This window comes from Eptatretus burgeri, chromosome 6 (assembly GCF_056783735.1).
Source record: "Eptatretus burgeri isolate ZD-2024b chromosome 6, Ebu_testis_v1, whole genome shotgun sequence".
Taxonomy (NCBI): domain Eukaryota; kingdom Metazoa; phylum Chordata; class Myxini; order Myxiniformes; family Myxinidae; genus Eptatretus; species Eptatretus burgeri.
The window spans coordinates 38,512,842-38,527,687 of NC_140966.1; the positions used below are offsets into that span (position 1 = coordinate 38,512,842).

Consider the following 14,846-nt stretch of genomic DNA (forward strand, 5'->3'; position numbering starts at 1 on the left):
AACAACAAAAATGTAGTTTTTCTCAGGACATATATAAAATGGAAACCTTGAAATTAAAAACAGACTAAATAAATAAATAAATAAATAAATAAATAAATGCCTTTCCTTTCACCGGCAAACAATTTGACCGCAAAGTCATGTCTGCACACTATAATTCTTGATATTTGGCAGTGTATCCAAATCACCGCATGGCAAGCTTGTTTGGTATTACAAGTGGCAAGTATGTGGCTGGTTTAAGAAGATTCCAGAATGACACAACAGCGGGCACCTTTCGGGTGAACCGAAACAAAACATGATGCGAGCACTCTGATATGCATCAAACACAAGGATTTAACAAACAAATGAAGAACTGGTTCCTTTTTAGGCTTGCGAAGAGTTTCACCTCTTGCAGAGGAATTGATGCATTGAGAGTAAATGTATGAGATAATGTAACCATCGTCAAGGTAGTGAATTAGCGGAGGAAGGATTTAAACGAATATTTCTCATATAATACCAATTGGTTATTTAATATTTTTATATATCTTTTTCAAGTAAAGTGCTCGTTAAGGACTGGACAAATGCTAGGAGAGAAGAAACTGTAGTTTTGGCCTTGAAGATGCCTTCATCAGGGTCTAACGCGATCAGTTATGTCAGGAATTCATGTACTTCCACTTCAGGAGGTTTCATGATTGGCAGGGTATTGTGGGAAAATCTCCAGCTGTATTCATGACTGATCTAACCAAGGATATACAGGATATCTTTTTTTTTGGCCATTAAATGCTTTTAATGCCAAAGAAAAAAGGGTAACTGAAGAGGTACGTCAGTTTCTTCATTCATCTGACGGCTGCTGTTCTCTTGGCAAATTCATGTGGGCTTGACAAATATTAAACTCTGATCTCGTATGCACACATACAGTGTCAACGGAAACAAAACCCACCCAAACATGCACCCCACATAATCAACACAATGTGTGAGCCAATAAACTGTCTAGTAAAATAAAACAAAACGAATGTCATGAAGGAAAGAAGAAAACCAAACCAATGCCCAGTTGATGCAATTTTCTTCCTGCTTATCAGGCCAGGGTAGTGGAGTGAAGACATTAAATGAGCCTGGGGACTCTTCTCAAACCTTGTAAGTGGAAAATAAGGAATACATTGTAAACTTGTAATTGCAGCACAGTGGATGTGAAATAAATTCCCTCTTTTAAGGAAGAGAAAAGTGCAAGGACATATTGGAAACATAGCTCCAAATAAATAACAAAGAAAAATCTTTTCTTTCTTTTTTTTTTAAATCGAATGATAGATTCCATTGTGATTTCTGACGGTGAGGTCATTCCACCGCCGATGAACAAACAAATGGAGTTCTGGGAACCTGCCACACGTAATGCGCAACTGAGGACAGGTGTGAAACTTAGATATTACCAAATCAAAGACTTCTCATGTTCGTGACACAGAGTGGCAGGGCAGTCAGACAAAGGCAAATCCGCCGTCTGTGTTGTAAGTGTTCCGTTAACTAACTTGATTGACGATCTTCCATCATGGTTCCTGCATGACTGCATTCATTCCATGGCACAATTTCCTGCTGCCACTTTTGGCATTCGTCTATCTCCACCACTACTCTGAAAATAAGTACCTCATCGAGGAATGATGATTTTTCTTTTTCAGCTTCTTGTCTCACTTGAAAGAAACCGAGGGGCAGGGTAAAGGGGGGAGGGGGAGGAAAACCAGGAGATTCTATATCCTGATAGCAGCTGAAGCTTTGGTGCTGGTTGAGTGCCAAATGAGGTGTTTGGAGGAATCATAATGATCGAGGTGAAGATTAGAGGTGGCAGGTACTCATTATGAAATGGACCTGTGTTCGCGAAGCACTAAATTCTGGTATGACCTTGATCCATCTTGGCGGTCTTTGTATTCTCTCCATTTCTTTTCTTGTATCTGGGACATTAATCTTTGTTGAACTCACTTCAATGCTTGAACAATGTTTGTCTTGAGGAACAGCAAGCTCAAACCACAGGTAGCTTCTATCAGGTTATAGCAAACCAACTCTGGTTGTCAATTTGTATCCTCTCCGACGTTAATGGCTTTTTCTCCAATACTCAACGTTTGGGTCATGACAATGATCTCAAGTTTGTATCTTTCTGTAAGGTCCTTTGGTTTTAAGGTCTTCACACAGTTACTTCATTTCGACTCTTCGTGGGAAAGACCTGAGGCCGACTTACTACAGGCAGACTCTGCTGCTCTTGTGTCATGTGACGGCGGCCAGCAAAAGCCTGTCTCTTAGCTAGTGTGGTTGCTGCATTCCATGTCCGCCCAGGCTCGGCATCTGAGCTGTCAGTGACACTTGCCTTCCTTGGTGGGAGAGCACGATAACCTGGGGTTCGAACCCCAGTTCCCCGTGGAAGCGTAGGAATCTCACCATGGTTGCGCCACGCTGACGATGGTCGGTCAGGGGTCAAGGTTCCAGACCCAGATGAGGGTGGCCTGGAGGGCTGAGCAGCACGAGTGCGTAATCGGCTTGGAAGGGTCGCCAAGGCAACCTGGCTCCCATCATCCTCTTCAAACGAGCGTTTATGCCCATGATGATGCCCACGCCTTGGTCGAGATAATGTTGCTGGAAGTGGCTCATAGTCCTCTGATGATTCACCGGTAAGATAGTCACTGTGTTGTGATGGTGGTGGCAGTTGCTGTGCCTGAGACCTGAGTGGCCATCCCATCTGTCCGGGAGGCCCACGCCCTGCTCGGTTGAGCGCAGGTGTAGAGCCAAATGCCTGTGACCTGGAAATCCCAGTACGTGCTGTTGTGGCATATAGCTGTTCTTGCGGGCGGCGTGGTGTGCCAAGATGTGCCGCTGGGTGGCGAGCACAGCGCCGAGATGTGCAGTACCAGTCCAGAAAGTCATCATTGGGGTAGTGGGGCAGCTGTTGGTTTAGTGCTCGCGATTCTTTGTTCAATGTCGGAGTTGAGCCATAGACATCAGCGCGGTAACGAAAATCCTGCAACGAAAAGGAGGATGAGACAATATTCTTGTTTGCTTGTGCATTGAACACCTTTAAATGATTTACCAAAAGGGAAAAATCCAAAGTGTAACTCAGATGTAGCTCATGATTTAGAGTTATGTAGTTTGGATTCGATTTCCATAGAAATAGTACTCATCTAAAAATATCTGCCGATTTTCAATTTGAAGTACTGTACAGGATGTAGTATCATAGAATCTATGCCTGGCGTTGGCTTAATGGTTTGGGTGTTGTGCTTGGGATCTGAGAATCCTGAGTTCAAATCCCACTTGGCAATTGAATAAATAGCAGGTGGGGTTGACCCAGCCTGTCATCCTTCTGAGGTTGGCAAAATGAGTACCAGCTTGCTGGTGTCCTCTATTGGAGTGGTGACCTGTCTGGGATTGTGCCCAATAGCCCAGCAGACTGCTTTAGCAGCATCATTGCTCTGCACAGAGGATGGTCTGGATGGATGGCTCATGGAGTCTGAGTCTGGCATCTTTTTGGAGAGGACATCAAGTTGGCTCTTGCCTGTAGGTGGTATTTTCTGCACATCTCCATTTTGAGTGAATTCACAGATATTTTTTTTGAGAATATCAAGTGGTATTATGGCAAGTCTTGGAAAGAATCTTTCCCATATGATCAAAACCTTAACACAAACTCAGATACTTGATTTCAACTGACAAAAAAAAACTGCCTTCATGTTGAAATCAAATTATGATTTCAATCCACTCCTATCTCCAGATGCTGAAGCAATCTCATGGCAAGGAATACAACAGGTGGTTTGCCTTTGCCATTCTCAGAAATATTCAGTGTAGGAATTTGAAATTTGGCCAGAGTGCTTGTACACACTCATTGTCCTGCGGTCGTGAAGGACACCACGGGGTCTTTAATGTCAATGAGCGAATCAAAGCAGATGGGACACCCACCTTAATGCCCTTCCAAAGTATGTCAGCCTCGTTAATTAATGCAACACCCTCTCATGTGGCTTGGGAATGAACTGCAGACAAGAAAGCTCAAAGCCAAGTTTGCTATCTAGGAGCCATCTTGCAAACTTCAGATTTGTGAGTACTTTTCGTTGAAGGTATAGTTATAAAAGGACGAGCTAAAATTAATGCTTCTGGTCTTATTTGTCAAAAGCCTTCAAGAGCTACCTTAAAAATATCTTTCGTTCGGACATCCTGTAGATATAAAATCTTTCAGCTATATTGAAGTGTTTGCTTGTGTGTGTATATACACGTTACTCTTTCACAGCCGAACCGTAGCACCGAGAGGCCACAAATTTTGGATGTAGGTCCTTCCGAATCTAGGCAATGTTTTAAGCTTCCACACGTTGGCCTTGACGTCCGTTTTGAGACCACCAAAGGTCGCTATAAAGTGTATATTGGGATGTGGGGTCAGGCAGTGCTGCCGCCAACAGGCAAAAGGTAACCACCTCGAGGCCAATAACTCAATAGCTTTTCAATGTCCAAACCCCTGCCAGGAAAAGCTCACCAGGCTGGGCAGCAGGGCCGGAACCTCTTCCCCGGGCAGCACCAAGTACCACCTCCAGTATAAATATAAATGACATTTGCTTCGGTGCCATGTTTGGGCACTGCTTACTGATAACTATAGGAAAAATCATAGAATTGGGGCTTTCCTGTTTTTCAAACAGCCTGATCACTGACAAACAGCTTGGATTCTGTCCCGGTCACTCAACTCTGGACATACTGCTGCTCCTCCCTTATCAATGGCTGGCGGCCCTAAATATCAAACAATCGACCAGAACCGTCTCTCTGAACATATCTCGGTCATTCAATAGTCTAGCATTCTGCTTGGCTTGCCAATCTTTTGCCCCTGTCCATGCTCTATCCTTTTGAAATGCTGAGCATCAAGCAACAATTATTTTTAATCCATTGTACCATTTTAAAGTCATATGGGGTGACTCAGCTGAGTTTTGAACTACAGACCTCCCAGACAGAGCAGATGCTCTAACCATGATGCCACAGATTAAGGCTGGTTAAACTCCCTCCTGCTCTATCCTTTTGGTTAAAACTTCCAAAAGCAAACTGACTGAATACCTCAATCCATTTGTTCCGAGCTTCTCCCATCTGTGGAGTTGCCTTCCAGAGGCCATTCTTTCCCACTCTTCCCACCAGGCAGTCTCATGCCACCCACAATCATTACCCATAATATTTATTGTCCCCATTAATCCTTCCTCACCCAACCCTCCTCCTTCATGTTGCAGTGTTGCTTTCCTTTCCTCTCCCTCTCTCTCTCCTTTTCTTAGTTGTTCGTTCTCTTGCTTGTGTCCAAAAGCTGCTCCGCCGCCCCGCCGTCAGTTCATACCCTCCATCACCTTGCTCTTCCATGAGCTTGGGTACCAAAAGAGTTTCTCACACCCTCAGGCTCAATTTTTTCCTCGTGTTCTCATTGATATTCCTATACTCCTCTGGGTATGCCTACGACAGGTTGTAAATGTTTTTGTTGCTGATAATTTACCCTGAACAGGCCACTGCTCCACAAAAGATGCAGCTGAAGCAGCTAGATATTTCCTTCATATCCTCCTACTATTAATTTGCAATTGGTTACTGGCTTTGACACCAAAACAATTTTTTTTATTTCAGACCCTAGACATCAAAAAGCTACATATGTCGAGCAAACAGTTTAAGATGGAGCACCTCACAGCAATTAGAGCATTTAAATTACATAAGATGCGGCAATAAATGTGAATCGTTGCCTCCAGCTTGCTGGTTTGGTGACAGAAGATTCCATTTGCATTTTTGCTTCCTCCATCCTTAAACCCGGTTGGAATCTCGTGCGAGCACGAGTAAGTTGTTCGTATAAATAAATTCAAGGAAGCCTTTATTGACATGGGAATAGCAATTTCCCCCCAATCAAACATGTGTTACATCACATTCACAAATCGGTCTATTTATTTTTCAATAAACACCTTAATCCCTGAACTGAAAGGAAAAATCCTTCAGCAAAACATCTAAATAACTAGAAAACATTGCAAAATGCAAAGAACATCCACATCTGCTTTGTATTCAAACAAAAGTTGATGAAAACAACAGCTAAAAAAAAGATTTTAAAAAAGTAACGTTTATTAATTAGTGTTCCACATACTCTCATAATTAAGCTTTGTTGAAAATTTGATGACAAAAGCTCAAATGGTAAAAACAGAACAAACAAAAAAAAAAACAGTATGGCCTGGACAGAGACAGACAGACAGACACAAGTGATTGCAAAACCCTGTCTCCTGCTGCACCGGTAGACGTATTAATAATATCCAGAGTCTGTATGTCATTTTTGTATCTCCTCCAAATCCACTCGTCACCACAGCGTGAAGCCGAGAAAAGTGGGAGGCAGGAGCACCAGCCAGAGGGGAGAGCAGTATTCCACAAGGCTGTCGAGAAAAGCTTTGTATGTGGTCAGGAGCTCAAGAGGGCCGATGAAGGACTTTGCATGAAGGAGGATTCCCAGTCGGTGACTGGCTTTGGAGGCGAGGTTTGAAATGTGGCTTTCCCAGGAAAGGTCATGGCAGATAGTGAGACCCAGAAGCTTGAAAGAAAGGACTTCTTCCAGAGGATTGTTGAGAAAGTGGATGGGGTGTGGGGGGGGAGGGGGTTCCAAACAGTCCTTTCAGAGAGACAAAGTCAGAGTGTGAGATTTGTCCGGATTGAAAGACATGTTCCACGTGTTGGACCAGTTTGTGATTTTACCCAGATCTGCAGAGAGCGATGAAGCTGCTGCATTCTGGTCTGAGGGATGACAGATGGTACGGCAGAGGGTGGAGTCATCAGCAAAGAGACAAAGAGGATTTCCCAGAGAGTCCGAGAGATCATTGGTGAAAACCAGAAAAAGAACAAGGCCCAGAACGCTACCTTGAGGAACTTCAGCCTGGACAGGAAGAGGGGATGAAAGAAATCCATTTAGGGCCACAGTGCGGTGACGTGACAGGAGAGGAAGTCTGCGAGCCATGAGTGGAGATGGCCTTGGATACCATGGGAAGAGAGTTTGGTGAGCAGGGCAGGGTGACTGACTGTGTCAAAAGCACGTGATATGTCGAGGGATATGGCTCTGATTTCATGTCCGGCATTGAGCACCTCCATCCATTGTTGGGAAAGAACTCCATTTAGGGACAAATTAGGGCCATTTAGGGCCTGAAACCAAATTGATGATCAGAAATCAAGCCATTGGAGAAGAGGAAGGATTTCATGTCTGAAGCGATGATGGATTCCACAACCTTGCTGATGATTGGGAGAAGGCTGATTGGTCTGGAGTTGCAGGGATCTGTTTTTGCGCCTTCTTATGCAGGGCGGTAATGTTTGCTAATTTCCAAGTAGATGGCAGATGACCTTGAGCAAATGAGAGGGTGAATAGAACAGAGAGAGGGTGAGCAAGAGCAGAGGAGCAGGTTTTTAGGACACGTGGGCTGATGCCGTCTGGACCGGTTGCAGAATCTGAGTCGAGGTTTGACAGCAAGCTCTCCACCTTGTCAGGAGAAAGGACACAGAGTCCAGGGACAGTTGGGTGCGACTGGGTAAGGTGGGTAGAGAAAGTGATGGGTTTCGAACAGAAGATTTCGATGCAAACACCAAGTTTAGGCATTCAGCCTTTTCACGTGTAGTGTCAGCAGTGCGGCCATTTGAGGTAAGGGAGGGGATGGAGGGGTAACATACACCAGAAACAGACTTGATTAGACGCCACCAGGATTTGGATGAGGGAGAGAGAGGTTTCAGAGTTTAGATTTGAGCTGAGAAAGCTGTTGTTTTCTGGCTCTTCTGAGGGTGGATACACACTTGTTCAGAGCTTTCTGGAAGGAACCGAGATTACCCTCATTTGGGTTTGCTATCCATGACATCCCAAATGTGTCTTTCGACCATCAGATCTGTTCCATTCTTATATTTATCACATCTTATCCTTCCATATCCCCATCCATATACGTTTACAATGAAATATTTATTTCGAAGAAGCATCGTCCCACCTTTTGCCTTCGCGCGTGCTGACAACCGTCAGTCTCGGCTATATTTGCACGATCCTTGGGGGATCGTAACTTGTTGAATGGTCAATTCTGATTGCAGTAAATTAAAACATTGTTTTGAGCATTCGCGGAGGTACATGGACCTCAAGCTCATCGAGACTACGTTATCTGGGCCTCTGACACGACATCTGATCCTGCCGACAACTGAATCCCATCCTGTTGACAATTGGTATCAGGAGTGTGGGATTTGTCCTGATATTTCCCAGAATATATTCTCAAATTCAAATTAGTGCACAAAAGCATGATTGGCAGTCAGAATTTAAAAGATTGTATTTTCAAATTTGGCGCTCGTGAAACAATGGACAAAATGGCAGATGTCCATGAAAAGGAGGAGGATGTGGAACACGTGCTTGGAGGTGAGCCGGGAGCGGGGCCTATTGTGGAGGAGTACAGGCTTGGAACTTCCCCCACTCCTGAGCGGTCCAGCCAGGAGGCCAACACGACGGACTTACAGGCCATGTTATGATGAATATGATGTCTTACAGACCATACAATAGACTTACAGGCCAAGATATGATGTGGACAATTAAATTTTTGGGCACAGGCGCAGGCACAAATTAAAAGTGCAATGGCGGTGTGGACTTGGTTTGAAGAGAGGAAGGAAAATGCAAAAGGGATGCGTTTCATGGATAATGGCCTGGACCAACATTGTGCCACTGTGGAAGTCGTTCTGTTCCAGAAAACAGATGTCAGTCCTGAGATGAAGCATCTCGGCTTGGGAGTTTAGAGGGGGCAAAGCCGGTCGACCCGTGGTGTGTCGTACGGTGCTCACAGTTGTGTGGTTAGACCCTGCAGGCGTCTTTCGGACTTCGCTCAGGACTAACAGGATGTGACCCAATGCCAATTCTGGTGTACGCGCAGGTGACCGAACCTGAGCCGGTGAGCCAGGTGTTCGAGTCTGTGACCTGTGGGATGGTGGAAGCACCTGCACAGTGTGCGAGCGAGGTTGAACCTATGCTGGTGAGCGAGGCCGGACATACGTCAGTGAGCGAGGCTGCGTCCATCGAAGGTTGTGAGCAGGCATTCGAGAAGGTTGTGCCAAGACCAGGGGATGTTTGAGACGGATGCTGTGGGGGTCGACTCAGCACCCGGAGTCATTGATTTGCTGCCCATGGGGTGTGTGTTAACAGTCGTGGGGCACGGGTTAAAAGAAGGTTGTCATGCCATTAGAAAAAGACAGGCCATTGAAGGACAAAGTCAGATTGAGCCCCATTTCACCATAAAATGCTTTTGCTTTCGTGAAGTAAGTGTTTTGAGTCATGAGCAGCTGGTCATTCATGGCAATAGGGAAGGGTTGATGCCTGATGGAGCTGGAGACTCAAGGCCAGCAGTGGCTGCAGTAAGGGGGGGGGTGGGCAAGACCCGAGGTCCCCAGGGTCTTTGCCTGCAGCAATAATTGGGAACACAGGGCTGGGAAATGTAAAAAAACATTGAAAAGCCTTGAAGGGACTTGGTTCCGGTCTGCAAGATTCAGACCTGGGGGGGGGGGGAGGGTAGCATGGCTGGCCTTATTGGAAATTGCTCCCCTGGGAAATTGCGAAGCGCCAGGCACCTAGAGAGCTGCCCTAGCAGGATATGGACATGGGGTCCAACCATGGGTGTAGTACAACTCCGGCCTCACGAGCAGGTCTGATGGTGTTGTGAGGCGTTACTTGTCCATCACGATGCCCCCGAATGGCAGTCAAAGCCAGGTGGGAACACCAGACCCCAGAGCAGGGTGAGACATCCGGGGGACTGAGGTGGTCCTTCCCCCCAGGCACCTGTAACTGTGCCACATCAGGATCACTAAGGAGAGAGGTGTTGCAATGCCGTGCCTTGTTGGCGGCATCTCCAAGGGTCAATAGGGTCCTGAAGAGGTGAGCGCTCAAGCATGCAGTCCAGCAGCCTCTCCCTGAGGCACTGGGACAGCCAGCATGTGGTGTCCTGCCATGGTGGGCTGGTCAATGGATGTGGATCCCTCTTGCGAGGACCGGGGTTCAAGTACCTCCAACTGGACAATCAACAGGAGCATCTGGGGAAAGTTATGCTGTTAAAGTGAATTGATTTGGAAAGGCCAAGAGAGGCTCGCAGAGCTTTCCATGGATTTTCCACCATGATTTAATGGGCTCTCAGTTTGGGAAGAGATCCCTGGGTTTAATTGGCATTTTGGTGAAAATGAGAATAATGGCTGCAGCAGGAGCTACTGACATTGAAACGAGGTTCCTGGTGGTAATTGGAAAAGCTAAATTTACATTTCCTATTGTTACGACTCGCCATGCTTTACTTTTGGGATATGCAAGTGAGTTGGTGAATTGGTATGGATGACAGGCAAGAGTGGCGGTGAGGGCTACCACATGGACCGAGTGGAAATGGTTAAAGGTGTTGTGGTTTTGACTAAAGGAATTTTCACTTGTGAGTTTTTTTGGTATTGTTATTGTAATTACAATGTATATAGGCCATGGCAGGTAAGGATGGCATGACAACCTTTGGCATGACCTGCAAGTGTAGGTAAAATGGATGCCAGGTAGGGATGGGATACTGTCTGTAAGATTTGTCGGTGGGGAAGTTGTGCGAATTGTCCCCACCATATTTCCGCAGGGCGCTCAAGGTCCGCCAACAACCCCCTTCTGGTAAAACGACCAAAATCACGAATCACTGCTCACCTTCACTCTTTCATTCCTCTTTTTTTCCTGCCTTTGGAATAAACTCCCTCACTCTATTCATTCCCATTCGTCCCTCCAGGTCTTCAAAACAGCTGTTCACCACCACCTCTTATCATCCCCCATCCAAATCCTCGATCTTTTCTACCCCCGTTAATCCACCCCAAACCCACCTCCCCCAAATTCCCTGCTTTCCTTACTGAAAGTCTCTGTGGCGTCCATCTTGTATACCCCATGTTCCCCACCCCATCCCTCTCCCTTCCACAGATCTCCTAATGTCTCTGTTCCCCACTGTTTTGTCCTTCGCACTCCCACCCCTCGCGTCTCATGCCCCCCTTGCTGTGTGTTGTGTATTAGCTCTTATATGATACGTATACCTTGACAAGGTACACAAAAAACAAAAAATGGGAGAAAACACAGGCAGTTATATACAAAATAAATTGGAAAGTCACTCGCTTGCGCGCACACCTCCGCCAGGCTGAGCACACCTCCGCCAGGCTGAACGGTTTACGTTTTGTATCTCACTGATAGGCCCAATCTGAATCGGGACCTGAACCAAAATTGAATCAGCTTGTTCTTGTCACCTAACCAACTCATCCACCAAGTTTTGTCAAAACTCATTCACAACGTTTGGAAATATCATGCTATATATCGTTTTTGGCCCCCATCTCTCAATGGCGAAGAATCACTTTTGGAATTAGAATTGATTCGTCCATGTCACACAACCAACATGCCCACCAAGTTTTGTCCAAATCCGTTCCTAACTTTTTGAGATATAGTGCTCTATATATTGGATTTAGCCCTCTCACTCAATGGTGAAGAATCACTTTAAAATTCTTGAATCCAAATCCGGATTCGGGTCTTCACCAAATTTTGAATCATTTCTTCCATGTCATACACACCCAACCTGTCCACCAAGTTTCATCCGAATCCGTCCATAACTTTTTGAGATATCCTGTTCACAGACAGGCAGACAAACAGACAGAGGTGAAAACATAACCCCTGTCCGCCTTCGGTGATGGGGGTAAATAACCTCTCTCATGGCACCAACAATACCAAATTCAGACCACGAAAGGGAACACAAGATGCAGTGACTTGTGCAGCACGAGCTGGTTGTGGCGGCAGGATGATTATGTCGTGCAGACAGGCGCGGCACAGGGAAAAGGGTGGCTTGGGGTGGAAGAAGAGAGGATGGCGTGTTGGTGGGGAAATGCCATCTGCGTTTCTCGATTGGTCCATCTTGGATGAACCACGAGACAGAGAGAGCTGAAATGTCTTCTTCCAAAGGTCTAAACTCACTCGCACATGAGCATACATGGCTTACACCACCCCAGGACCACTTTCATGCACAGAGGGGTTCTCTCATTGGCCGCACAGTGCCAGTGGACAACTCAAAAACGTTTGCCCCCCTCCAAGGCTCCTCAGCTCACGTCACCATCCTGGCTTAATGTTCTCTGGCCAAACAATCTGTGATGATGTCAATTTAGTTATGTGCCGTTCTGTTGTCTTTTACGACACATCCACCAACTAGCCTCACCTGCACAGGAGATTTTATATGATGTAACCTTACCCGATTCTTCTCTAAGGTTTCCAATCACTGCTTCCTTGGTGCACGTTTTATCATACAACTTATCGCTGACAGATCCCTGATAATATAACCTACTCAAACACACACACACACACACACACACACACACACACACACACACACACACACACACACACACACACACACACAGACACACACACACACACACACACACACACACACACACACACACACACACTGAGCTATTCGCAGCACAATCTATCGACCGATTCCCTTCCTACCGCCCCCCCCCCCATGTAACAATATGTACTTAATAGATGTACTCACTTACAAATTGTATGTACTTCATGGATATACTCACCTCAAATAGTATGTGCTTGATAGACGTACACATAATCGACGCAATGAACTCCATTCTGGTTCAGAAGGTCGTGGAGTTGCAGTTTATGTCAAGAACTCCATTTCCCACTGTCTTTGTACAACCTTTCCTCCTCTGAACCCAAAGGAGTACCTTTGGCTGTGCTTTCCCCTCTGAAAATACCGACTGTTTGTCTCTGTGCCATACCGTCCTCCTAACAGGGATACTCTATTTATATCCCGCTCTCTGCCAACACGGACCATCGTATTACCACCCATCCCAACACTCTTCCTCATGTGCGGTGAGTTCACCTGTCACTATGCCATTTGGCTGGGTGTTGGTAACTCTTTAATCAGCCATGGCATTGCAGCAAAGGACTTCTGTGACCCCATTGACCTCACGCAATCCGTAAACTTTCTGACCTGGATTTTTTCCCAAAGGCACATCCTCCCTTCTGGAGTTGGAATTATGATGAATTTTCCTTCGATTCAATGTCTCATGTTCCTCTTCTGCTCCAATAGGTTAATCTGATCATGTGCTTGTGAGAGTCAACGTCTCTCTGGTTATTGGCGGAGAGCTAAGAGTCTGGCAGTTCACCCAAGCTGACTGGCAGGGACTGAAAGCTACCCTCTCAGATTAAGAATGGTCCATCATTTCCACCTCCCCTGATATTAATACAGCCTGGGAATCCTTCCACACAAGCTTGCTTGCACTTATGTACAGATTTATAGCACCTCATCTGCAGTTATCATACCTATCATCTCGCCCCTGGTACACAGAATCCTGCGGTGAGGCAGTTACCTTCAAACAACCTGCCTTCTTTTCCTGGATAGCAAATTCGACTGAAAGCAACCTCAGATCATTCCATAAAGCCTGGAACAAGTGTGTATCCACTCTTGTTGGAAAGCCAGAGAACAACCTCGGGTGGATAATTTACACATTTTATTCACATTTTTTTCATATAATATGATAAATAAAGTGCATAAATTTATAGAGTCAACGAAATTAATTGATAGAGTTTTTGTACACCACTCCTTTCAAATTCCATATCTAGGCGATGCACGGCGTCATCACCGGGCGCCCAAGGAAGGGAGTACTCAGTTTTTACTCCGTTTTCTTGTTTGTTTGTTTGTTTGTTTGTTTGCCCTACCAATGTCGATTCAGTGCTAAAAAAAAATAGTTCTACCAGATAGCAGCTCGTACCTGGCTTACGGAATTGAAAATCTTGTCCCACTACTTGCTACGACTTTTCTCATAACGTGGGGGTTTCCCAGCAATGGATAAGAAATTAACTTCGATTTGCTCAAAGAATGGCAAGATTAAAAAAAAAAAAGTTCATGTACATACATACTTGGCTTGGCAAATGGGAGTGGAGTATACGATAAGAGTTGACAGTCAACGTGTTAAAGATCGTTAAAAACAATCCAAAAACTTAGCATTACTGAAGAAGTCTTATACATCACATGTACACTTGAATAAGAGGACATTGAGTCACAGTTTCGGAGATGGAGGCATTATTGATCACCATGGATGTGCGTAGCCATGCGGCAGCTTATTCTTCACCCCCGATATTGCACTATCTCACATGCCCCACTCTCTCTCATGATATATATATATATATATATATATATATATATATATATATATATATATATATATATATATATATATATATATATATATATATATATATATATATATATATATATATATATATACATCGATATATTGCATGGTTCTTGGAAGTACAATGAAGGCAATTTGTGCTCAAGGAAATAATTCAACATAAATAAAGGTTTAAAGAGGTTTAAAAGCATAAAGATAAAAAAATTATGGGTTCTACAGCTATTTTCCCCAGCGTCGATCACATCACCCTTTCTAACCTATCCATTTGTTATTCATGCCTGTTGTATGTGTCCATTATGATGTCGTTAAAAACAGTAAGTTTCCTCTTTGGAATGAATTTCAATTTTGTTTGAAAAGTGAAAAAGAAGACAGTAAAATGATTATTTCACTGTTTCTTTCTGTCTCTCTCTCTCTCTGTCTCTGTTTCTCTCTGTCTCTCTGTCGCTCTGTCTGTCTGTCTCTCTGTCTCTCCCTCTCTCTCACTCTCACACATTCTTTCTCCCTCTGAAACGAAAGACTTGTCTTTTTTTTTCTATTCATGTTACAATTTGTGTTCAAAATCTAACATTCAATTAAAAGAAGCAGTTCCTCGATCATAAACTGATAATATGGACAGACATGAACCAATTGCTCAACTCTACTTTTAACTTTGTCTGCACGAGGTAAGTCCAGGGCAG

At 44.8% G+C, this 14,846-nt stretch overlaps 1 protein-coding gene across 1 annotated transcript in view; it reads right to left on the reverse strand.

Moving 5' to 3' along the window:
• The window catches only part of LOC147024580 (uncharacterized), a 239,846-nt gene continuing 225,000 nt past the window's right edge, over nucleotides 1–14,846 (reverse strand). Inside the window, exon 6 of the mRNA XM_085884625.1 lies at nucleotides 1–2,971. Within this exon, the coding sequence (XP_085740751.1) occupies nucleotides 2,144–2,971 (828 nt within the window). The 3' untranslated portion in view covers nucleotides 1–2,143. The remainder of the gene's footprint in view (nucleotides 2,972–14,846) is intronic.